The sequence below is a fragment of the Vidua macroura genome, chromosome 9 (genome assembly GCF_024509145.1).
Source record: "Vidua macroura isolate BioBank_ID:100142 chromosome 9, ASM2450914v1, whole genome shotgun sequence".
NCBI classification, from domain to species: domain Eukaryota; kingdom Metazoa; phylum Chordata; class Aves; order Passeriformes; family Viduidae; genus Vidua; species Vidua macroura.
The window spans coordinates 21,878,366-21,903,122 of NC_071579.1; the positions used below are offsets into that span (position 1 = coordinate 21,878,366).

Genomic DNA, 24,757 nt, shown 5'->3' on the forward strand with positions numbered 1-24,757 from the left:
CTGGCCCATCCAGATGTGTCAGTCCTGCTCACATTCAAATACCTTTCTGAAGTGACAAATTAATCCTGAAGCAGCTAAGAAACTTTATAGAAAACAGAAGCAGAGAAGCAAGGAAATTAAATCAGATCCAGATGGGATTTGCTGCAGCATGAGAATACAAAAGCTCTGTGCTTCTGTTCCTCAAGTGCTGTCTTCTTGCTGTGGGCCTTGAAATAGTCCTTCCCAGTATTTTCCTTTTTGGGGTATAGCCATAATTGGTTTTTAATGCACAAGATGTTTGCTGCTTATGTTTGTACCCTGCTGACTCACTCTGCTACACCCTTTTACACATAGACCTGCAGCTCCAGCACTTGGCCTCCAACATTTCCAGTGCGGTTTAGATTGGAGCTGCTCTTACCCAAAGGGAAATAAGAGTCCTTATGACCCGAGAGATGGACACCAGTGTCTCACAGTGAACATAACAAGGTCTTTATTGTACAAGATGGAGTAAAGAAAAAACATACCAAGTGAACAAGCAGAAAGAAGGAGCTCTGTGCAGCTCTTCAGGTTCTCTATCAGGAAAGGGTAGTTATCCTCCAGGCCAGACCTGGAAAAGATGGCATCAATACCAGAAACAAAGTCCTCTGCTTTGGCTGAACAGAGAAGTACTTGTGTCCAGGAGACATGGCCAGCAGCAGCTCCACACAAGCCACCCAGCACTAAATAAAATCCAGGGAAAGGCCTTATAAACCCTGTCTTCCCAGATACGGTGTGTGGATATGTGAAGGGACTTGGAAGTCCTAGAAGGAATCCAGGTGGGGTGCCTGCATCAGTAACAAATGTTGCTGTTCCTCAGGTCTGGTTCATCTCAGCTCATCTCTGATATGGATGCATTGAGGCAGATTTTATATTTGTTTTTATGCCACTCGGCATTTTTCCTGGAGAAAAAAGAAAAAGCAGAGCAAAATCAGCAGTATGAGAGGACATTTGCTCAGGAGCACACAAGACTCACAACAACCCTGTTTGGGCTTTTCCAGTTCCACTCCAGGCTCATTTGCTACTGAACCTTCCAGCTTCTGACCTACACAATCAATCTCTTCTACAAATTGGCATCTTTCTCTAATGACAAATCTTGACAATTCCTGTGTCCCCCTGCTATCCCCTTCAATTCTATTTTTTTTTTTATCCTCAGCAAGCCTTTCTCTTTGTCAGGAGGCTCCTACAGGAGTGTTGGACTTAGTCTCATAGAAGTTGCTGGCTTCTATGAGCAGCACACACAGAAGAACCCAGACTGTGTCTACTTCCATTTCAGAGAGTCAGTATCCCCTTCCCTGTAGCATTATTTATAGTCAGGGTGTATATTTAAATTACTAAGCATCTCTCAGATTTCTTAATTTCTTGTAACCACATCCACCTCTTGGGCATTATTACTCTCTGCTGATACCAATCTCACATGGGAGTGTGATGTGCTCAAAGACATCTTACTAGCAGCTTACAGTAAGTGTAGAGTGCTAGACAAAATTGAGATGATTTGAAAAATAAACAGTGATTAAAGAGCAGCACAGAGGCATATTCAAAAAACATTCAGTGTCTTCAAATTGAACCAGAAAAAAAAATAATGACTTCTGGAAGTTAAAATTATAGTGCAGCAGGACAAGAAAAGATTTGATAAGCAAAAACCTAAACCAATAAAGATTATTAAACTTTCTCAGACATATCCATAGTGGGTCATTGCCAGCATTGAATGGACAGGTAACTGATAGATATCACTAACAATCAGGAGACAAATACTGTTAGATAACACTCCAAGAGCAACAGTGAACTGAACTGTATGGTTCACCTACATCTGAGACTCTGTGAGTGGTTGTCTTGAGAACAACCAGAAAAAGTGCATGTAAGAGTGAAAAGGATGATCCGAGCTATAATTTTCATACAAAGTTATATTAAAGAGAATAGGACTTATCTAAGGGAAAAACACCTAAAAATAGACAAAGGAAGGAGACATGACAGATTTCCAAAACAGGAAAACTAGTATGGAAAAGGTAACTGAGGAATGATTATTCATCATTTCTCAAAACACGGGTAAAAAAAGAAAAATGCAATAAAATTACCAAGCTAAATATTTAAACATCGAAAATATTTTAAACAAAATGTGATAAAACTATGGGATATACTGCCATAGGTGTTGTAGAAGTCAAAACTGTAATTCAAACAGGAACTGCAAAAATTAATGGCTACTGGACCCAATGGTATCAAACCAAACTCTGGCTTAGAATCCCTAAAAACAACTGTGGTAAAGATATACTTTGTTCTTGTATTCTTTCAGTCTCAGCTATGGACACTATTAAAAGCAGAACAGTGAGACTGACCTTTGCCAAAACCCACTATATCTGCCCTTATCCAGAGGTACTTTCTCCATCACAGGCTGGACAAGTGTTCTCCTTAGCAGTGCACTCTGCTAGGCCTACAGAAGTGACTGTCTCCCACCCTGGATAAAGTATCTCTGGGTATTCAGCCAGGAATCACAGGAGGTCTTCTTTGTTACCAAATTACAGTGGAAATTACTTTCTAACTCTTACATAAAAACATGTCTAACTTAGGATCAATACTGTTGCTCAAGTACACATCTGAACAACAGTCATTAAATACAGGTAAGAAAACACCAATTAGGATATCGGATATCCTAAATCACAATTAACGTAAACATTCTGACAGAACAGGGTTAGCCTGCAGGTCTCCCAGGCCAAACCCATTCCTGACAGCAGAGGATTTTTAAGAAGGAATACCAGAACAGGGCAAGCCTGCAGTGATATCCCTGCAGAATACTTATTCTGCTTCTAACATATTGTGGCTCAGGATCAAGGAATCAGAGTTGGTATCCTCAGGATGAGATGTTGACTGATTTTTCATCCAGAAGTCTATGTACTTACTTATTTTTCCATCTCATAAAAACATTATCTGCCTATCACACACTAGGCAATGTGCTCTACAGTGTAATTATTTAGTATTCAGAAAAGTATCTCCCCTTTATTCTAAATTTACAAGCCCACATTTTGATTTGGTGCACTTTCACCAATCCTTCTGTATCATGGGAGACAATGAACAATCATTCCTCATTTGCCTGCTGCATATAATTTGGGATTTTATATGCTTCCATTTCTTCTCCTTAGCCCAAAGCTATGCCCACTAGCAGAGGAGATATCAGAACCACCCATGATATTGCAGGCGTGGGTACCCAATGGATTTACAGAATAGCCTAAAGATATCCTGTTTCTCTGTTCCTTTTCTAGAAATTCCTAGGATTTGGTTTGCATTTCTGCCCCAAGTGAACACCTAATTATTGTCTTTACAGAACTCTTCTATCATAGATGTATTTCACAAATACAACTAACTAGGTTAGAGTCCAGGTGCTGGATGTGTAGTCAAATTTCTATGCCTATGTATTTCGCTTTACATTAATGCAAATGTCATCTACTGCTATTAAGCAAAGTCACTTTGTAGAGGAAATCCTTCTAACTTTTTACAGAAAACTTTTTTTCTTACCTTAAATAACTCATTATCATCAAACTTTTCTGCTTTATTACCTACCCACAACTTAAATTTCACAGGAAAACCCCCAGTACAGATCCGTGAAAACTATACTGTGATCTCTCTCCATATTAATTCCTATGTTCACCAAGTCTATTATTAAAATAGCATTTCAGTGGGAGTTAAGAAGCTGAAGCTGGTTGGCTGGGATCCACCTCACTCTCTGAGCCAATTTTAAACAGGTATTACTCCTCTATTACAACCTGACTCATGTTATTAAGGCCTGAAAGGAACCTCATACTTAGTCACATCTAAAAGGTGACTGGAAAAGAATCTTTACATCTGCATTTGTCCTTCTTGGTCCCTGGATTTCAACTGATCTCGGATATGGAACTTTACCTGGCTGTCCTGCTGGTGCCATCTGCACTCCTGCCAGCATTGGCTGCTGCTGAGCTGGTGCACCTGTCATTGGGACCTGCTGCATGCCTGAAGCACCTGCAATGATGGCACCAGCTCCTGGCTGGCCCGACTGGACAGATGCCCCAGAGCCTGGGGGTCTCCGGTTTGACAGCCCTTTCCCAAAGGCCACAGCTGCTACCAGTGCATTGGTATCTGCAGGGTTGAAGGTCTGCTTGTTCTGTCTTAAACCTTTAAAAAAAGAAGTTCGTTTGGCAGTTATTTTTAGACTTGGCAATCAGGTCTAAAAAGTAGCATAGCTGGTCCTGAATTTACTTTTCAGCTACTTTAGTGCATGCAATAGAGATGAGTTTCTTACAGGCTATCCTACAAGAGTCTCAGCAAGGTCAAGGAAGCTGCAAAATCAATGGACACTGGTGATCCAAGAGCTTTTTCACTGAGAGCAGGGCATAATCTGCCCATGGAATGAGGATAGAGTGAGCTAACTCCTCCATGCCCATGAGAAGCTGCCACTAAGGGCTATTGCATGCTGAATCCTATGGCAGGTAACAAGCACTGTCATTCAGACAAACAATAGCAACACCCCCTTTTGGAAGCTCATAAGCAACATGGTGTCTGCAAGTTTTTTTTGCTACACACGTGCCCAGTTATACTGTTATTCCCAGTAGTAGACCGAACCTGTGCTCAGGTCCTGTGTCAAAAATGAGAGTAAAAACAATGCCACTGCCTTTGTGAGTAGTGTGTGGCACTCCCAGCAATAGTGAACACCACAACCAGAAAAGGTTGGCCATGAGCCTGAAGCACCCATTATCTAGACAGGATCACACAAGAGCCTGCCAACATGTGGACTCCTTCAGAACATAGCTAAAGGGTTTCTCATTCACTGCTGCTGCATTTTCAGAGCTATTTTTATTAATAAAAGTTGATTGGGAAGTTTTCTCAGCAGATACTTATCACTTCCTCAAAGGCAGATATGTCAAAGGGTTGGAGTGACCTTCCTGCCATGCATAGGTCACACAAAAAAAGACACATTGCACCCACAGGCTCCCTTCTCAAATTAGGGGGCTCGAAGACAGCCAATCTTGCATCTTCTGGAATGTTTTAATTTGTGCTGCTCAACTGTGTTTTCCATACTTCAGGCTCTCCAATATATTTATTTTGCTGCTACTCTCTCAAGTCTGCTGCTTAAACCCCATACCCCACTTCCACCTCAGTGACATACCTCCACTTTCAGATTCACGCTCCTCCTTACTGATTTTCTCCAGCAAATTTGAGCACATTTTGTTCAGACTTTGGATCTGTTTCTGCAAAATTAAAACTGTCAGAAACTGCCAGGATACCTCCAACTCAGTACAAATCAGCAAGATAAATGAACAAGCCTTCCCTTCCCCGGATCCATATAACCAAATGTAAGTGTTTTGGTAGCTGAGCTTAGAGTGCCCAGCCCTAATGCAGGAGGGCACTGTGGAAATGGGACAGCCTTTGCCTCTGACTGGCTGGAGGGCACCTCCTGTGAACAGCCAGAGAGTTGGATACCCTTCTGAAACTGTGGAGGAAACCAAACCTCAGCTACAGTCAGCTGGAGAAATCTCAGACAGGAAAGGACACAGGAGAAAAAGAAAATTGTCAAATGGAAGGGTGGAGGAAGCAGTTAAAGGGCATCTTGTGCCCTAGCAATAAGAGGCAGAAGTATCAAACTCTTCTTTACCTACCTGTGCTGCATCAGGGCTAATTCGAGCTGCATCTGTGATCAGCTGCTTCTCCTGCTCCTCCACCTCAGGGTCAGGCTTAGTTCGAAGATGGTCGGGCACTACTTCATGGCTGAACACCGGCACACGCCCCTCTGTCTGCCGCTGCAATGGTGGGACAAGCCTCACTCAGAGCCTCTTCCTCCAGCCCAGCACCAGGCAGCTCCAGACCAGGCCACAGGCCATGGTGCTGAACAAGGCTACAGGGAAAACCTTGATCTGGGGAGCATTAGGAGGTTTCATCAACTTGGCTAGGAATTTGCACTGTGCCCGTTTAGTAACAGCAACATATTCATTAACAGCAACACTTCCTGTAAAGTGTATCCAGTGCAAGTGTTTGTAGGTGAAAACCCAAGGGCAAAGCAGCTCTCAGACAGAAGTACTTGTTTCCCTTTCTTCCTTCACACCCAGAACTGAGGAATGCTCAGATGAATACTCAGGCACTCAAGAACTTTCTGATACTCAAGGGACATGTCTTACCATGATCTCCTCATCGCGGTCTGGAGACAGCACTAGGGGGATGATCACCTGGTTTCGCAGTAGCGGGGTCTTCTCATGCTTTAGCATTTTATTCAAGGTGTTCAGCTGTCCTGAGAGCAATGCAAAGCTGTCCAGAACTGAAGGCCTGGAAAAGCAAATAAAGAAGACAGAACATGGAAAGGGGATGCTGCATAGGGCTTTTCTCTCTTCTGCACTCAAATGGCTGAGGAGTGAGGAAACAACACTATTAGTTCTCAAATCAGTCTACTCCAGACAGTAAACAGTAAAACCTATGGCTGAATATGCAGGTGTGGACAAACCCCAGTCCTAACTGGAAAAGGCTCAAATGCAGAAAATACCGCAGGGACATTACAAGCAGTACCACTGAAAGTGGCAGTTGTGTGGGATTTCAGTAACTTAGACAGAAGCACTTCTTTCTTTTCACTACCTCTCCCAGTGAAACTCTGGAGCAAGGTCAAAAAAATAATTTCATTCTGAAGCAGTACAGCCAGGGGAGAAAATATTTATAGCTTGGCTATCCAGACTAAGAAACAATGAAGCTAAACAACTGATAATCTTTTCAAGGAAGTCTTTTTCAGCTTGGTCTCTGTGCTGGATTCACCAGCTCTCCTGCCTTCTGCAACATTGACTATTAATGTTAACTTGTCTGTGAACCTTTGCTACAGTGACAGACACTAAGATACCATACAGTTTATTAAGCTGCAGCTATAACATCTTTATGCTCCATATTCTCCAGGAAGAGAATGCCATCTTGCAAAGCTCTCAAACTGTGGTAAAGCAGAATCAGCAAAACACAAAAGCTCAGTTTATATCAGAGCCACAAAAAGCCAGAAAAGGTCAAGAAATACAGAAAGAACCATTGCTCATTTTATAGTGTATGTGGGTCTCTATAGCCTTTCATCTAAGAACTGCTACTCGCTGCAGATGCAAGTTGAGTTCCCATAAAATGTCTGGATTAAAAGGTGTTAGTATGACTCTAATTACTCTACAGCACGAAGCCAATGGATTTCAACTGGTTTTCTTGTGGAAGATGTGTAATTGTTCCTCCAGCACAAATGTAAAAAGAAAATTTAAACCTATTGACAAGAAGATAATCTCCTTTGAGCCGAGTCTGAAGAGCTCGGACAGCGATCAACAGTGAGACACTTTACCATGTAAGTCGGTCATACTCATTCTCCAGCTTGTAGATAAAACTGACCAAGGAGTTCTTCAGGTCGGCCACCTGACTGATGAGTGCCTCCAGGGTCAGCTCCAGCTGCTTCTCCTCTCTCTAAAAAAAGGCAAGACAGACAAGGGAGGAGGACAAAAACGTTGTGAATCCACACCCATGCATCCATGATCCAATCTGTCCTACAGACAGCCTCCTCTTCAAAGGAAGTAGGGGCATTGGAGATAAAAATCCTATTATTTCACACTGACCCCTTTCCATTGGGTCAGACTACTTAGGCAAGAGACTTGAGCCTGAGACAAACGCTTGGCCAGCTGTCCTGTTAAAGATCTAGGTGAGTGTCTGAAGACATCATCACTTACACCTGCTTTTCACCACATCAGGCAAAGTCACCAAAATTAGCTCATGCCACCTTTGTAAGCCACTTAAGCTAACCCAGATCAAAGAAATTTAGCTTTCCCTCAGCCTTTTCTGAAGCAGCTGTGGGTGCTGTGATGTCTTCATCCAAAACAGTCTTTGCAAAATAAGTACCAGGGACCCTGGACTACTAAAGGCTCCAGTTTGTGCCAATCTTTACTTTCTTTCTGCCCACTTGACACTTCCAGCTGCCAAGGAAACCCGCAGCTCCTCCTGGCCTTGTGCCCTGCGGGCTGTGGAGCACAAGACTGTAACACAGCCTGCTGTAACACAGACTGGCACTGTACCCATACACACACCTCACCTCCTGCCTTTCGCTGGGATTACATTGTTTAAGAAATCTTCCCCACTGACATCCCCTTCCGGGTGAGGGAGGATGGTGACAGACAAAGCGTCCAGACTGGGGATGTGCTGCCGAAGACATCAAGGCATGCCCTGGATTCTTGCAAAATCCCTCTAAGCTCTTATCTACTCTAACTTACTCATACTACAGTATTGTGCAAAACATAATTAAAGTCCCAGCCCTAAGGAACTGCTCGTGTAAGTCGAGAACTGTACAATAATCCATGAGGAGGGTGGGACAAAGTAATCAAATAATAGAAAGGGAATACCGATTGGGAAAGCAGATAGAGTGACTCACACTGTTGGCATGCTTGCTGTTGGTTTTGTTGTTGCTCTGTTCAAATACACTGGCCCAGTGTAAACTTCATGGAGAGATTATCAGGCACCTTCCATGTTCATGAGAACACAACATTATTCTATCTTATTTGTACTCTGACAAGCTGGTAATCGCTGATGGGACTTCATTTCACTTTAACCACCTTAGAACAAACAGCTGAATCAACCTTACTAAAATTTGATCCCCAGTCCATGGAGTGGACTCATGGAACAGATTGCTGCTGGCTGTTCCACCTAGAGATAAAAGCACTCTCCTTCATGTTGTGACGGGACTAGTCAGTTCCTGTCCAATTAGGAAATGTGCCTGCAACAGTTTGTGTGCACTGTATTTGTGCAAGGAAGTTAACTACTGCCTGCATTACAAGCTGGGCTGGTAGCCAGTGTTTTACTGCAGAGGTGCCAGGCATATGCACCCACAGCAATTCCCCTGGCCCCTGCCTGTGCTTATCCGAGAAGCCCTCAAGAGGATGAATAAATCCCATTGCACAAGGAGCACTCTCACGGCAGCAGCGCACTCCAACCCTCCTTCCCTAGGCTCTTCCCAAAGCTATCAGGAGCTGGAAGCAGATGCAAGCACTGCAAGATGCACACAGTAAGTCTGACCAGCGATTCCAAGGAATGCTGTGCCTCTCCAAGAGGACACTTTGAGGAGTTTGTTAGTAATGTTAAATTTGCCCGAGGTAGTAAAGACAGGGCTTATGGTAGGGGTTCTGAAGGACCTCCTGATACGGAGCAACTGAGAGATAAAGGTGAAATTCAGAGTAGGTAAAGGTAAAACAGTGCAGGCGGCAAAACAAAGGAGAAAAAGAAATCCTGACTGGCAAAACAAAGGGGGAAAAAATCCCATGACTTTCTGTACACAATGACATTATCTGAGCTGATAACGTTGTAACTCAACACGATCTCAAGATTATCTGAGGGTAACCCATGAAAACATCTGCCCAATCCTGGAAAGGCAGTCAAGGAAGCAAAAGCGACCACAGGAGTTATTAGGAGTTACAGCAACAGAAACTAAACATCATTATGTCACCACAGAAATGCATGCCTCCTTTGCATCTCGAATATTACGTGTCACTCTTGTTCCCCCAACTGAAAAGGAATAGAGTAATAGAGTAGGAATATGTACTGATAAAGGCAACGAGAATGATGAATATTCATAGTTCCAAAAAAAACCCCCAAAAAAACCCCAAAAATCCCCCACAAAAACAAAACAAAAAACCAAAAAAACCCAAAAAGCCAAAGCAAAACAACCCAGAAAAAAAAAAAAAAACACAAAAACAAAAACACCAAATAAAAAACCAACCAGTGAAAAAGATGTGAAAAGACTGGTATGACTAAGTGGCCGAAACAAGGAGAGACAATATAACAAGCCCTATAAACAAGGAATAGCGGGACAATCTGTTTTCACTTTCTTTTCCAGCGGGACAGCCAAGAGATCTGTATGAGGCCAGCCGCCTGCGCTTTCAAACAAACCAAAGGAGGTGGATCTTTTCAGCCCGTTTAACCTGTCATTAATACTCTTTTCTTTGGACAATACGGATGCTACAAATTCATAGCACTTAATAAACAAATGAGGTTCTTCTCCCATTAACGACATTTCATTCAAGCGGGACCGGGCCGCTCAGCCGCGCACACTCTCACCCCACAGCCGTGCAGCGACAAGGGGCTGCCGCACAGCAGAGCACCGCAGCGGCTGCTCTGGACGCGCTCGGCCGCCCGCGCAGGCTGCCGCGGCCCCGGGTGCGCTCGGCCCCCGCGGAGCCCGGCCCCGCTGCCCCCGGCCCTCACCTGCATGGCGGCGGCGGCGGCGGCGGCGATGGCGGCGGTGGCCCCGCCCCGTTGTCCCGGGAGAGCCGCACTTCCGGGGCGGGGCCGCGCGGACATGGCGGCGGCCGAGCGGCCCGACGGGGAGGTGGGTGCGGGCCGGGCGAGCGGGGCTGGGGGGGCCGTGCCGTGCCGTGCCGTGCCGTGCCGTGCCGTGCCGTGCCGTGCCGTGCCGTGCCCGCAGGGAACACGGCCGCCATGGGGAGCAGTGCGGCCGGAGCAGCCCGGGGTGAGCGGCGGCGCGGGCGCTGTCCGGGGCTGCTCCGGGGGTGACCTGGGCCGCTGTGCTCCCGCCGCAGGTGGAGGAGGCAAGGCACGTGTTCCTCCTGATGAAGAAGGACTATCGCATCTCCCGCAACGTGCGGCTCGCCTGGGTCCTCAGCCGCCTGCACCAGGTCATCCGGGCCGTGCCCGAGCCCGAGCTGGTGAGTTGGTGCTCGGGGCTGGATGGTGTCACCGCCGCTGGTGCTGCACCACTCGGCAGCACCTGCACCCTGCAGAGCATTTGAGCCCCTTTCCTTTCTTTGGTTCTTCCTTTGGTGTGGCTTGATGTTCTCTCATGTACCGTTTGCTTGTTCTGGCAGGTAAAGTCGGAAAATGAGCTTGACGTTCTCAGCATCCTGCCTAATGGGTGGCAGCCAGACGAGCCGGTCCAGCCCAGGCCCTACCTCCTGGTCCCCTCCACACGGGTCACCTTCCTGGCCCGTCAGTACCGATTTGTGATTGAGCTTGATCTGAGCCCTTCCACGGGGATCGTGGTAAGAGCAGAAACTGCATCTCTCTGGGGTGTTCTGCATTAAAACAGAAACCCATTTCTATTTGCTGAGGAAAGGTTTATTGCTCTCAGTGTCAGTCTGAACTTTTGCAGAAGTCTTGTTTTTCCTGGGAGTGAGCCATACTGTGCCCCTGGCTGGGAACTTAATGGCAAATCCTGTTTCTCCATTGGATGCTTAATGTGTGACTTCTGTTTACAGGAGTTGTCACTATAATCCATCTGCCACTGCAGAAGGATGTTTGCTGTTGTCTCTGCACAATGGGACACCCAACAGTGCGATTGAAGGTCCTAGGAGATGAAAAAGCTGTTCCCTTTCTCTCTTTTTGTAGGATGACTCAACAGGGGAGATAATTTTTGATGAAGTGTTTCATGCCCTTTCCCGATGCTTGGTGGGATTGTTACGACCCTTTCGTATCCCTGGTTCAGACATTATCTACCAGCCAGAAATCTTTGTCACCATCCAGGTGTATTCCTCCATCATTGGCCTGCAGTCCCACCAGGTAAAGCTCAGGCTGTCCCTTGGCGCGGCGTGAGCAGCTCGGGTGTCCTGTGAGCACAAGGAGAGCGGGGCAGGTGGCACCTGGGCTCTGCTCTCTGTTATGCTCCAGCCTTGTCTCGCTGAAACACGTGGCCTGGCACGATGCAGAAGTGTCTGTGAGCAACTTCTCCTTCCTGATCAGGAAGAAGAGGTTTCTCTGGAGAATGCTGCCCTCAGGCATGCTGTTAAAATTGTGCCACAAGGAATATTTGCCTCATGTCGAATCTGTCCTTATTGTTGTTCTTGTTTTGTTGTTTGGGAGTTGTTTTTGTTTTTAATTTCTGTTGATTAATTCTTTTTGCCTGTTTTAATTAGCTTGAAGCATCTCAAGAAGAGCTTGTACGACCAAAAGCTTGTCTCCCTGTCTCCAGCTCTGTAGCAGTGGTTAATTCAAAAATAATTGCCTCTTCCTACAAACCTCCTTCTTTTTGCACTGGTTTGAATATGCTTCTTCTTGCTGGAGGGAACAGGAAGCCCCAGTGTTGAGATTTATCAGTGAGATTTTACTTGTGTTGTGGCAGGTCTGTTTAATAAATTCAAGTCTGGTTTATGAGGCCAGTGTTGTTTTTGAAGTTCATCCTTGATCTCTTCTACCTTACAGTATTTTCACATAACTTATGTGTTTGTGGTGGTGTATTTCATCCCTTTGCTAATACCAGGGGAAGTGCATGGTAACAGGAGGAGCCTGTAAGTCTGTGCTTGTTCCCTCCCTGCCTAAGCCTTCTGCCAGGGTTTGTGTTGCACCTGAGGAGTGTGGCCAACACTTTGAGCTGTTCTGAGGTTCTACTGGAGTAAGTGTAGCAGGAATTTCTCCATTTGCCATTGATGTTTTATGTGTCATCTTGTCTAGCAGTCCTGCAGACCATCATGCTGTGCCTCAGTATCTCCCCTATTTACACTATATGGAGCACACTAAAGTTGCTACATTTTTCTTCTTTGGACCTCCCTAAATTCCCACTTTGTATATGAGGCCATGAGCTGTGATCTTTGGGAACAACTGCATAATTATTCTTTTATGGAGGAAAAGACATATGTGTGTATCACTCATCCAGGAAAGACTCTCTGTGGTAATCATTTATTTCTCCTGTGCCACTGTGAGGTCTTGCCTGTATGAGGCTGAGGAATGTGGATAACATGCAGCTGAGGTCTTTGTCTGCATGTTGTATCTTCTTTGTGTCTGGTTGTGGACAGGAATTGCCTGTACCAGGGTGGCATCTGTAAACACAGGTGTCATGCCTGTCACCCTGGGGAGTTGCTGTGGTGGCAGGCTTACTCTGTCACATCACTCAGCCTCTTTTGTAACGTCCACTCTAATTGTTTCTTTTCTTTATTTCAATTTACTGTTCCCCTTGGAAGATCATTTAATCAGTCTATAGGTAAGGTAGATTAGAACAAACAGGCCTTCCTTAGAAGCATCAGACTACAGTTAATGGTTTCAAACAATGATCCCACATCACTTTCTCCTAATAACTGTTTATCCTGGAGAAAGTCAAATGAAGTAGAAGTTTCTTGCCCAAGAAGGAGATTTCCTAAAGTGTCATGTAGGCATCTACTGTGGGATGCACAGCAATTGCCATGAGGTACCACTGCTCTTGGGCAGCTGCTTTTGGGCAGGAACAGAGAGAAGTGGCCTGTGCTGTACCTGTGCTTTGTCAGGGATGTGTTTGACCTTTACTGTGCAGAACTGTGTTCCTGTGTACCATCTTGGGGGCTGGTGCTATGAAATATTAACTTGATGACTGACATGTGTGTCCTTGGGCCAGGTACTATTCCAGGGCTGTCAACTGGATGAGACGAAGCGTGAGGCCTTTCTGCACCAAGTTTACACACAGCTCTGTGCCTTTGAAAACAAAGTGGCAGAGATGCTTCAGCAACAGTATGAACCCAAACCACAGGTAAGGAGTGCAGAGGTAGCTGGGCCCTCTTGGCTTCCTGGAGATGTGCACTCTGAGGCCCCTCTGAAGTAGGGTGGCAAGGGGAAAAGCAGCATACATCTGCAGAAGGAACAGCTAAGGAGTTGGTGAGATAACGTGGAATCCAGCAATGAGACATGAACACTGAGGAAGCAGAACCATTAAGTGTTGAGAAGGACTGGTGAGGATGGTTACCTTCCCCTAAGTTAATGTGCAGTAGGATGGCCTGACTATATATTATGGGAGAAATGGTAGGATGTGCTTTCTCTCTGAAGAAGGTGGTGGGAGAGGTGATTATGTCCATATAATTAATATATAAATAGCTGTGAATATGCCCTTGTGAATGAAAATACGTTTTTTACCATGAAAATTGGCAATGAAGCTGAATAAACAGCCAGTTTTTTCAAGTACTCCTTGAAATCTATGACAGATGCTGCTTAGTAGCCATGGATATATGTATCAGCAAATTAATGACAGAGCTCAAGTATGGTGTGGGTTGGAAGGGACATTTAAAGATCACCTCCCTTGACCTGCTGGCTATGCTGCTTTTGATCTTGCAGTCAAAGTCATTGCTGGTCTGGCTGAGGTTATTTAGTCCTTAGTTAGCATTAGAGTTCGGGCAAAAAGGAAAGAAAAAAGTCCCAGAATCAGATGACCAAGAGGCTATTGGTGATGTATTGCAGTTGCATATCTGAAGTGCTTGGAATCTCATATTCTAGCTGAAATTTGTATGTTTCAATGCTAAAACTGCTGGTCCTGAAACAGAAAGTAGATTGCCGGAAGTAAATAACTCAACTGGCGAGTCCAGATGGTGTTTTTGCAGAGCTTTGTATGCATTCCTGCTTGATGCAATATTTCTCTCATGGTAAACTACCCTGTAACTTCTTCCATGCAAATGGAGGAGAGAGACGCTCTTGCAGGCCAGAGGGACTGGCGAGTCCTGCCACAGGCTGTGGGGTGGAGGTGGGAGGCCCCAGGGGAAGGGCAGGGACTGAAACTTTTTTCACTTTTGAAGTTGCACTTGCTGTATCATTGTTAACAAGTATCTGAATTTAAGGCAAATTAAAGTGACGGACAGTCAATATTTTTCGCTCACAGGCACAGACTGCTCCCATTTGTGCATAGAAAAAGTTTAGTTAGTTCTAGTTTTATTTTCCCAACTCCAATCACCTGTAGCTTTGGGGGGGGGTGGTGGTTCTCAGCTATTCTCAGCATTAGCAGTAGAAACAAAGCAATGTTTTATTACAGGGTTGCACTGCCAGAGCCTTGTGGGGATTAAGGGACTAAGAATACAGTAGGTTTCTCACTGGTGTAATTATACAAATTTCAGGCTTTGCCTAGGGGATATTTTTCATAGAAGGTGCAGAAGCTTACCTGCATTTGTTTATATCATTATTGCATAATGAGGGCCATTTGAGTTAAATGCATAGGCACTAGATTTTGTCTTTATGAGGCTCCTTGCACCCTCTGCTGCAGAACTTCACAAGTGAGACGTAGCTGCCTCTGCCTCTCCTGTGTTTCTGGGCTGAATATAGTAGATTAAGTAGATGCTGAATTGCTGCAGCTTCTGAATGACATGGGGAGAAAAAGGTATTCACATCTCTTTAACTGAGAGCTGCTTTGCTCCACAGAGGAGTTTTAGTGACCCCAAAGTGACCCCAATTTCCCCTTCTATTAGAAATCAGCTTAATATAAAGCTCTGAGATGCTGTCCCTCCACCTTCAAGCAGCCTTGCCCAGCTGTTCTGAGGGGCCCAAGTTACCAGGATTTTAAGAGCACCTACCTGGAAGTTAAAGCTACAGATGGAGTCTGCTGTGGTGCTCCAGAGCACCATGGGACTGCCAGACTGAAGGTGTTTGGAAGAGCAAGAACTAGAGTTGAGCTGAAATCTGCTCCATGGGGCCTTGTGGGTTTTTTTTTTTTAACTTTTCCAGGTGGATTTATCCCCCCTGAGCCAAGAGAGCCCTGGTGACGTGCAGGAGTCATCTGGGAGGAAGCCCAGTGTGTCTGTGGTCACTGCTGACGTTGGCCTGGTCAGCATGGTCCGGCAAGGGATCCTGGCCCTGCAGCTGCTGCCCTCCAACTCCAGCGCAGGTTGGCTGCGTCCTCGGGGTTAAGGTTTGCCTGGTTGTTTGCAAAGGGTTGTATTCCTCCTGCCACAGGCTGAGGTTAATTCTATATGGGCTGGTGTGTGCATGGACCTTTCTGTTAGGGATGAAATTTCAGCTGAGACATTTACTCTGCATTCTGGGGGCAAATTGTGGCGGTGGGAGTGGGGAGGACCACACTGTGCCAAGTGCTGTGTGTCAGTGTTGGGGAGTTTGTGAGGCAGTACAGCTGTGACTCTTGCTCAGGGCAGCCTGGGGTGTGAAGAGCTGTGCCCTTTCTGTGTGCTGTGCTGTACCTAATCAGGATGTTTGCCAGCTCCGTAATGCCTTGGAAGCTCTAAACCAGTCTCAGGATTTTCCTTCTACTTTCACCCTGCCTAAACTTTGTCTGGTGGATTTACTGGGAGAATGATAGCTGTTTGGGATGAAGATGCACTAAGATGCTGCCTTGTTTACAGGTATTATAATAATTACGGATGGTGTGACCAGTGTCCCCGACGTGGCTGTGTGCGAGACTTTACTCAACCAGCTGCGCAGTGGCACTGTGGCCTGCTCCTTTGTGCAGGTATGTCTGCTGGTACCTGGCAGTGTGGGTACCAGAGGGAGGCAGGTGGATTGGTGGGGGTGGCATTCACCTCTAGAGGAGAAGTGAGGGTCTTCTCTGCCTGTTTGGGTCGTTGACCAGCTGTCTGCCTTGTTCTCAGCACTGCTGTTCTCTCTCAGGTGTCTCCTTTATCCATCCCATAGGTGGGCGGTGTGTACTCCTATGATTGCAGCTTTGGCCACGTTCCCAATGTGGAACTGATGAAATTCATTGCCATGGCCACTTTTGGTGCTTACCTTTCCACATGCCCTGAGCTGGATCCCCTGAGCCTGGATCTGAATGTGTATCACAAGGCATTTCTGCTCTACTCCTTTCTGCGTACGGGGGAGTCCCTGAATCCAGAATATTACTGTGGTGAGGAATGTGCATGTTCTTGTTCCAGTAGATGGATGTCTTAGAGCACCTCTCTTTGGGGTGACTCCCCAGGCTTGGTTATGCTGATGCTCTCCCTTGTCATGCCTTCTGTAGGCACAATTGGTCACACAGCCTCACCTGTGAATCCCCTTCTGATTCCAGTAATTGGATGGACCAGGGAAAACAAATGTCCCATTTTCCACCATTCCCCTAGCTCAGCAGTTTGCAGTTAGGCCCACTGTGTTGGGAAATGGAGGGGGTTGGAAGCTCTTGCCCACCCTTCTGTGCATACTGGCTAGCTCACAGGTGGGGATGTTCTGGAGAGCTTGTCCTAACAGGGCTTGCAGATGGCAGTTTGGATTGAAAAACTAGACCCCTGAGAACGGTCCCAAATGCCTCTCCTGGTTGTTCTTATTTTGTGACTGTTAGTGACTGAGATGTGCCAAGAGAGATTAGTTTAGTTACTAGTAAGACATAGAAACACCCTTTCATGTCCCAGTGATATGCTGGTACCATCTGCTCTTTCTGTAACTTGGCAGCAGAAGCCACATAAACTGGCAAGTTTGAAGAGAGTTGGCTTGGGACTTGAAAATGTTGAATCTTAAAAAGATCAGCTGTTAGTGGTTTAAGCTCCACATCCCGATACCTTTTAAAAAGCACCTGGGAACTCTGAGTTTTTCAGGGAAATTGGTAAAGCCCCAAAGCTTGCTGTGTGACTGTTGAAACAGATGTGCATTTTCTACCTGTCTAGGCTGAATGTGGAATTCCAATGCATGCCTTGTCACAAAAGCTGTCTGAGAGGAAGAAGTGCTTGACACCCCACCCTGTCTCTTTCCCAGGCCTCTTGGCCACACTAATGAACCTGTTTGCTGTATTGCAGAATCTGGAGTGGGTGTAAGTGGTGCCTGAAGGATGTACTGTTCCTCAGGCGAGCAAGTGTTCCTGGCAGCTTTTATGAAGCTCTTGGGGAGACCTATTGCTACAGGATGGGGCTCAGGGGAGCTGCTCCCTCACAAACTCATCTCTGCCATTTGCAGTGTCCCAGCACAGGCTGTTCAATGAGCACCTGGTGTCTGCAAGCAGCAACCCTGCGCTGGCGATGCGGAGGAAGAAGCACACAGAGAAGGAGGTGCACGCTGACCTCGTGAGCATCGTTTCGGTCCGGCTGCGCGAGGGCTACAGCATCCGTGAGGTCAACATCACAAAAGGTGACTGCTGCCTTGAGGGCTGGAGACAGCTGGGACTCTGTTCTCAGCTGCTTAGAGGAAAGCACTGCAATCTCAGCAGTGGTGGTGTTGTGGAGAAAGGAGTAATTTTCTCCAAACTGTTTTCATTAATAATTGCCTGATGTAGGGCTGCCCAGAATTGTGCAGTTAATCACTTGCCAGGCTCACCCTCTGTGGTTGTGCCTGGGGAGGGACAGCCAGTGATTCTCTGTATCTTGGAAATTATTCCCCACAGTTGCAGAGAAACTAGTGACAGAACTCGAGTTTGAAGAGTTTTTTTGGGATTTCATCTATAGTTCTCTTTTTTTTCATCCCCTTCTAGTTCTTTGCTAGATGCACTCCAAAGTACTAACATGAAGTTGGGCCCTTTGGTACAGCAGACTCAATGCCTCCAAACTACAGTCTTCCAAAAGAAGAAATTGGGCGAAAGAAGGATATTGTTAGGTGAAAATGTCAGGTCAGTCAGGACCATAATTAATTCTAGAAGACCATAAAACCTTCCAGTGATCCTGTTCTCTTACCTGGCTCATTAGACATGGCACCTGGAGTGTGAGAACTAGCTGCTGACCAGGGACCTTGATGGGTTTGGTTATCCTTAGGAGTGACAGTAAAACCTATCTAAATTTCCATCTCCAGCTGTGACTAGTGGTAGTACTTTTAACTGAAGGGGAGATGAAAAAATCCAAATGCAAGCTTATTAGTACTCTAGAATGTGTTTTATATCAGACAGTCAGTCTGTGATCTAACTCCAAAGCCATTCTAAACTTGCCATGTAATGTTTTCTGTGAATTTACTGCGGTCTGCCTAAAAATCATATAAATCCCTTCTGCCACTGCTCTGGTTGGAAGACTATCCCAGAGTTTCATTGCTCTTTCTCTAGCTTCCTCTCTAAACTCCCTGAGACCAAGTTAGACCTGTGTTACTATTATACTTAATTAAGTTTATCCTCCTTCTCTGACTTGCATGAACATATTTTACAACATCTTTCTCCTTGTCACCTACCTTTTGGCAGGTTAATATTAAGCAACCCAATATTTCACCTTTCTTTTGTAAGGGCAGGCTGTTTGTTTATTCAGGTTAATAGCTCTTATGTTTTTTTCCCTTAAGTTATTTTCTTTTCAGTTTGATCTCATATTTCTCAAAACAGTTGATAAGTGTTGTAAGTGTGGTTTAATCAGTGCCTTGTTCAGCAGTGTTAATATTTCCCTGCTTCTGAAGTAAAATACCAAATCTGATAGATCAGGAATCACGTGGACTTTCTCCATGATTGTATTGCAGAAATCCCTGAGTCTTTCATGCACCTTTTCTTTCAGCTGATGAGTCCTTGGGGGGGTGTTTTATTTGGTTTTGTTTGTTTAGTAGTCCCTAAATGTGCTGTCCTTCACATGATAATACTCTTAAGTTTATCTTGCTCAGTTCACCTACCTGTTCCTCTGTAATGCCTGGCAATTTCAGTTCATTTGCCTTGATGCATATTACAAACTGAATGCATCTGAATCACCTTTTTTGGGGGCAAGATTGCTAGCAGTCATATTAGGTGGGATAATTCCTAAAGTTGGTCTTTACATGAATCTCTCTGGTTTCTTGTTTCAGGAATTTTATGTTAAAAGTAAGTATCTGCTAAGTTTTCCTGGTGAGACAGCTGTTCTAGTAATGTCTGCAGGTTGTTTTCAATGTAGGTGAGGCATGAGATTACTTCCCTTAAATCCAGGCAGATTAGATCCATTGCATTCTCCTTGTCTAGGGGTGTCTGTCAAACGGTGTGACAAGTCCATTCCTGTCCTCAGAGTCTTTTATTCTTCTGTGCACAAGTTCACTTACAGCTTGAACAGTTCTTGATAAAAAGCCTTTCTCTTTAATCTGGCAGCAATGCTGAAGTGCTTTTGGTGACTATGTAGTCTTATATAGAAATGCTGGAAGAGCATTCACCAGGTATGAATCATTCAAAAAGCAGTCAGACAAGTTCATGTTGTATCTTTCTGTACAAAGGTATAGCTACAACCTCTGGCTCAGGATATTGTAAAGCAGTGAATTCCTGCACTCTGGAGGAATGTATTAGAAATATCACCACATGTTACCGTGCTCCCTGCATTTTCCTCCAGGTATTTGCCTGCTGGCTTTTAGTCCTTGGAATGTTAAATGGATTGGTCTCCCATTTTTACAAGAGGAGAAAGCAGAAGAGCAGCTGCTGGATCAGCATGACCTTCTGTGGTGAATAACTATGGGCAGGTGCACAGGGAGGAGTAAGAGCAGGATAAACACACATGATGATAATCTCCATTTTCCTTTCCTTTTTCCTTCCTTTCCTTCCTCTAGCTCTTTGCAGCTCAGGAGCTCCTTGAGCCAGAAATACTTTCTGTGTATTTTCTTAGAAGAAATTTAAATATGGAATGTCAGAGGTTTCAAAAACATGGAGTGTATTTCTATGCAGCTTTCAGACCAGTAGCAGATAATGTTACTTCATACTTTGGAAAGGCTAAACGCTCTGCGGAGTTGGTGAAAAATTTGCTGAACTAACAGGTTAAAGTAGAGTTGAGAAATGATTCAAGACATTTAGACATTCAGCACTGCCTTTGCTAAGGAAAAGCATGTTTGGCTAATCAGGGTTCTCTGAGCCATTCTACAGAGAAGTATATAACAAAGAACAGTTAATTAACCTGGATTGCCAAAACTTGCCAAAACAGCAAAAGGCTGTTAAGGAGCCAGCTGGCTGTGAAGCAACAGGGGGAAAGTGCAGTTGTGGACTTTGACACCATCACTTTTCTCCTTCACTTTACCAAAGACAAAATAGAATAAAAAGCTAGCTTTGTGCTCTCCAGAGTGGCCTGGAGAGGTTTTTTGTGATATTTATAAGTGCTCTGGTTACACTCACTGTGTGATTTTTAAATATTTAGGTATTTAGGTGGCAACTTGGTTATTTAGGAATACAGAAGTGCATATGAAGGGGAAAGGATTGGAAGGTATGGAAGGGAAAGAATCTATGGGGTCATGGTGTGTAATGGAGCCCAGTTCTTTTACTTCCTGGGACATTGTCAGGGGATCTTCCTCTGTAACCAAAAAAACCCCAAAAATCTCACTGACCATTTTGTGTTGAGGGCGGCCTGGAGGATGGTTTTCAAAACATAATCTTCCTCTGTGAATCAGTGCAGCATCAAAACTGGCTGGGAGCTAGCTGAGCAGTGAGAATGGCTATTCTCTAGTGACAAGAATCAGGAGAACAAAGTGAGCTTTCTGAAAAAAACAGAGCTGGACATTGTGAACAAAATCAAATTAGAAAAAATTTTGTATGCTATTAACTCAGGAACCAGAAAGAGATTGCTTTGAAGTAAAAAAAAAAAAAAAAAAAAAAAAAGCTAAAGATTCATCTAGATGTAACTTCAAGCCAAATAAATATTTTGCCTGTGTTTTTAGTTTCGTTCATGTGGGATCATGGGAGTGAATCCAGGATGACTAATGGAAACAGAAGTGGAAGTTGGAAATATTTTCATTTATGATATAAGCAAAAATGTGGGAATTTGCTTATCATGTTTGCTGTTGATGAAGTGGAAAGGCTTTATTATGAGAACCAAAATATTGTGCAGAAAACAGTGGATGAGCCCTAAAGGAGTAAGAGTGAGGTGACAGTATGAAATAAAAAGAGATTAATCTATAAAGTCTTGTTTAGCCTCTCTGATACACAAGACAATCTTCATAGGAAACAACAGATGGTGCAGTCCTGGCAAGTCCATTTGTAGTAACACAAACTATCCATTGCAGAAAATATTAGTGACCTTTAAATAAAATCCTACTAATCCCTCAGATTAAGTACAGGCAAAGTATAGTATACATTTTTGATCATCTTTGTTCAAGAAAGGTGAATTCTTAAGGTGCAGGAAGGTCTGGGTGTGTTAAGGGGAATGAATGTTCTGTCACAGTAAAAGCTGAAACTGGGTATGGATTTCTTAGTACTGCACACTCCTTGTCAATGTTATGGAAATGAAGTTTCTCAGAATAAAAATAATCTAATCAAAAGAACAACCAAGCATGAATTTGGCATGGACTCTGGAGGTTTCTTCTAAACATTGATGGGGGAAGAGTACTCGGAGGGTGCCTCCCAGCAGGGACCATGAGAGCAACAAGATGGCTTTAAAGTGGAGCTCAATCAGCCCATTAGGGGGATGGCATGATGTGCCTATGACAGCAGCAAATGCAACTCTGCAGGAAACCGAGCATCCAGGCTGATGATCTGTTCAGGTTTCCAGCACATCCAATCACTTATCACACAAACCCTGCAAGTCTGGCAAACTGTAGAGCAGGCTGGACATAGAATAGATGATCGAGCAGTTGGAATCGCAACGTGGTCATGTGTTTCCCTGGGATGTTTCAGTGCAAATACACGTGCACAGTCAGCAGGAGTGCTCTGTTTGCTCAGCAAGGCCTGTTGTCAGGTTTTTCTCTTAATCTTGTTAGACAGGCTCACTTAAGGGAAAGGTAAAAATGTATGATTTGAAGAATAGGTGAATATTCATTCTTAACATCTTACTTTGGGAAGAGAGGGTAAACATGGTGAGAAGCTTTGAAGATTTAAGTTCTAGATTTCATGAAATAAAATCTCTGCAGGATGAATAGAGATTGATTCAAGAATTAGGCCTCATCTTCCAGGTTGTTTATGATCTGTGTCCATCAGATGCCTGTGTTTCTGGAATGGGATGGATTAACTGCAGTGTGGATGACAAAACTTTATAGTTGAATGACCCTGCTCATCTGTGCAAAAAAACCAGTTTTCTTGGAAACAAAGATGAGGCTGTGAAGAAAAGAGGCCATTGCAAATGTCAGCACCTCCTCTGAGTTTCAGTTGCCTTCTCTAGTGTAGGTAGTACATTTACACTTCAATTGCAAACCCTTCACCAAGCGCTTCAGTGCGAGCAAAGCCTCCCTCAGCTGGAGAGAGTGACTTCAGCTAAAGCAGACAGTTGTTAGATTACTTCGTTCCCCTCAACAATCAAACAATCTCATGGTACTCATAAGTCCCTGGTCAGAGGTAAAGCTCAGATGTGTACGGAACAAGCATCTGAACTTTCTCTTCTGCTCCCATGCAGGTGGATCTCAGCTGGAGGTGAAACTAGTGCTGCTTTGGAAGCATAACATGAGGATTGAGTACTTAGCTGTGACACCCTGGCCCCTGGACCCATCAAAACGCAGCACTTGGGTGGAAGTGACAATGGAGGGAAGCTATGACATTTTGCATGACATCAGCTGCACCATGAGGAAGCCTATCACCAGTCTGTACCGCACCACCGTCATCCGGCGCTTCTGGAACACCTTGCAGAGGTGAGCTGGACCATGCCCAGCAGTTTCCAGTGTCACCAAGTAATTCCTTCCTTGGCATGCTAGGATGAGGGTTTTGCAGGTGGGTGTCCCAACCTAGGGTTCAAAAGGAGTGTGCTCTGAGGAAGGGGCATGGCTGATTACAAGCTTGCTGCCTAGCCAAGGAAAAGATTTGAATTGGTCTGTGATCTAGTTTGTAAGAATGCTTCAGGGTAATGGTATTGCTGCTCCTGGATCCGGATCCTGGGATACAAACCTTGCCTCTGACTGCCATCCCATGGAGGTGATGTGTTCTTATAGCACACCTGTGCAGCTGTGCTGCATGGTCACACTGGGAGCAGCAAACACATCTCACATGTCTCTGGGGCTGAAGTGCTTGTGGGTCACAACTGTTTCTTGGCTGGGGTGACTGTTACTCCCAGCTATCTGGCAGATTCCTCTTCTAGCACTTTATTTCCAACTCTGATCATCCTCTGTATGTATGAGGCTTCTACACTGGAGCCCCTTTAAAATGCACTTTGCACTTGGACATGGAATTGCAGCATTCCCTATAAAGCTCTGTTGGTGTAGGTGGGCTCCCAGGACATAGAGAGTGCTGTGTGTGCAAGCCCTGCACTGACTGGGGCAGCAAGGGGGAGAGCATGGGCTTTTGCTAACTGCCTCTTCTTTTCCAGCATCAACCAAACAGATCAGATGTTGGTACATCTGCAGTCTTTTGACACAGTCCCAGAACACTTTACCATTCCTGAGAGCACCAAGAATGGGGTGCCCCTCTTCTATATCCCCCCAGGATCCACCACTCCGGTATGTTCCCTCTCTCTCTGTTTAATGTGGGACAGGTTGTCTCCCCTGCTTATTCTTGTACTCAGGCTTCATCTCATGCTCATCTTGTCTTCATCTTATCCTGCTCAGTCAGAGAGTTCAGGTGTGGTGCAGTGAACATCCCATGCCATACATTTTCCCCTCTGAGACATCGCCCTATGTCTTAATTGTTGCAGCTACACCTCTAAACCCAACAGCAAGTCTCCTAAGTGTGCTGTGAAAACTTCTCCTGTAGTGCTGTGATGTGAGAGATGGATGGGAAGGCTGACACACTTGCTTTTGCTGTGCCTTTTCGGTGGATACCCCATAGGCATGGAGTTGCTGCTGGCTGTGCAACCAGTGCCCTGGAGATGTAGCTCAGTAGTGTCAGGTGAAGATACACGATGTGCTGAATAGTTGTTTAATAGGCTCGTTGCTCTGAGCACTCATGTGGAAGGTGCAAGAGAGATGCTTGTCATCTGCACAGCAGAAAATAAACAAAATATGAGCTAATAGTTTCCACTGCAAAATTCAACCTCATTGGAACTCACTAAGCAGAAGAGCCAGCATATTATCTGTTCCCTGCTACCAGCGTCCTTTTCATAGATGGAAGAGGACTAGCAGATCTTAAAGCTAGGGGAGATTTACCTTCAGAGAACTATCCTTTTTATTTTATTGTTTAAGCTCTTTTTTAGGTTTGCTTAGTACATTTTCCTTATGTAGGGCTATGCATGCCACAGTATAGCTGGAACATCCCATCTTATGGGTAACCACCACTGTGTTTCTATGTCAGAAGAGTGGGTAGAGCTGTCAGTTATAGTTGGTAGAATCAATGTCACCATATAGACCTATTAGAGTTGCCCAGTGCCAC

General features: G+C 44.9%; 2 protein-coding genes across 3 annotated transcripts in view; one reads left to right on the plus strand and one right to left on the minus strand.

Annotated features, from left to right (window-relative positions):
• Positions 1-446: 446 nt before the first annotated feature.
• Positions 447-10,340, minus strand: MED8 (mediator complex subunit 8). Of its 2 annotated transcripts, XM_053985705.1 has the most exons (7): positions 10,225-10,340; positions 7,325-7,443; positions 6,153-6,297; positions 5,637-5,777; positions 5,147-5,228; positions 3,907-4,155; positions 447-917 (listed from the first exon to the last, which is right to left on the minus strand). In XM_053985705.1, the coding sequence occupies exons 1-7, from the start codon at positions 10,318-10,320 to the stop codon at positions 853-855; spliced, it is 897 nt and encodes a 298-aa protein (XP_053841680.1). In that variant the 5' UTR covers positions 10,321-10,340; the 3' UTR covers positions 447-852. The 2 variants fall into 2 exon arrangements, with proteins under 2 accessions (XP_053841680.1, XP_053841681.1); XM_053985706.1 differs by lacking the exon at positions 10,225-10,340 and having other exon boundaries at positions 7,372-7,443.
• Positions 10,341-10,512: 172 nt separating this feature from the next.
• Positions 10,513-24,757, plus strand: part of SZT2 (SZT2 subunit of KICSTOR complex) — a 47,770-nt gene continuing 33,525 nt past the window's right edge. Inside the window, exons 1-10 of the mRNA XM_053985788.1 lie at positions 10,513-10,685; positions 10,845-11,018; positions 11,365-11,535; positions 13,337-13,468; positions 15,421-15,580; positions 16,053-16,159; positions 16,342-16,552; positions 17,590-17,760; positions 22,857-23,088; positions 23,760-23,889. Coding sequence (XP_053841763.1) covers positions 10,590-10,685; positions 10,845-11,018; positions 11,365-11,535; positions 13,337-13,468; positions 15,421-15,580; positions 16,053-16,159; positions 16,342-16,552; positions 17,590-17,760; positions 22,857-23,088; positions 23,760-23,889 — 1,584 coding nt within the window. The 5' untranslated portion in view covers positions 10,513-10,589. The remainder of the gene's footprint in view (positions 10,686-10,844; positions 11,019-11,364; positions 11,536-13,336; positions 13,469-15,420; positions 15,581-16,052; positions 16,160-16,341; positions 16,553-17,589; positions 17,761-22,856; positions 23,089-23,759; positions 23,890-24,757) is intronic.

Excerpts from the sequence above, each read along its gene's own strand:
- MED8 (XM_053985705.1), bottom strand. The coding sequence starts at position 10,320 with ATGTCCGCGCGGCCCCGCCCCGGAAGTGCGGCTCTCCCGGGACAACGG. Across the intron at positions 5,778-6,152 it reads ACCGCGATGAGGAGATCATG|CGGCAGACAGAGGGGCGTGT; the intron begins GTAAGACATGTC and ends CCACCATTGCAG. Across the intron at positions 4,156-5,146 it reads GCGTGAATCTGAAAGTGGAG|GTTTAAGACAGAACAAGCAG; the intron begins GTATGTCACTGA and ends CTTTTTTTAAAG.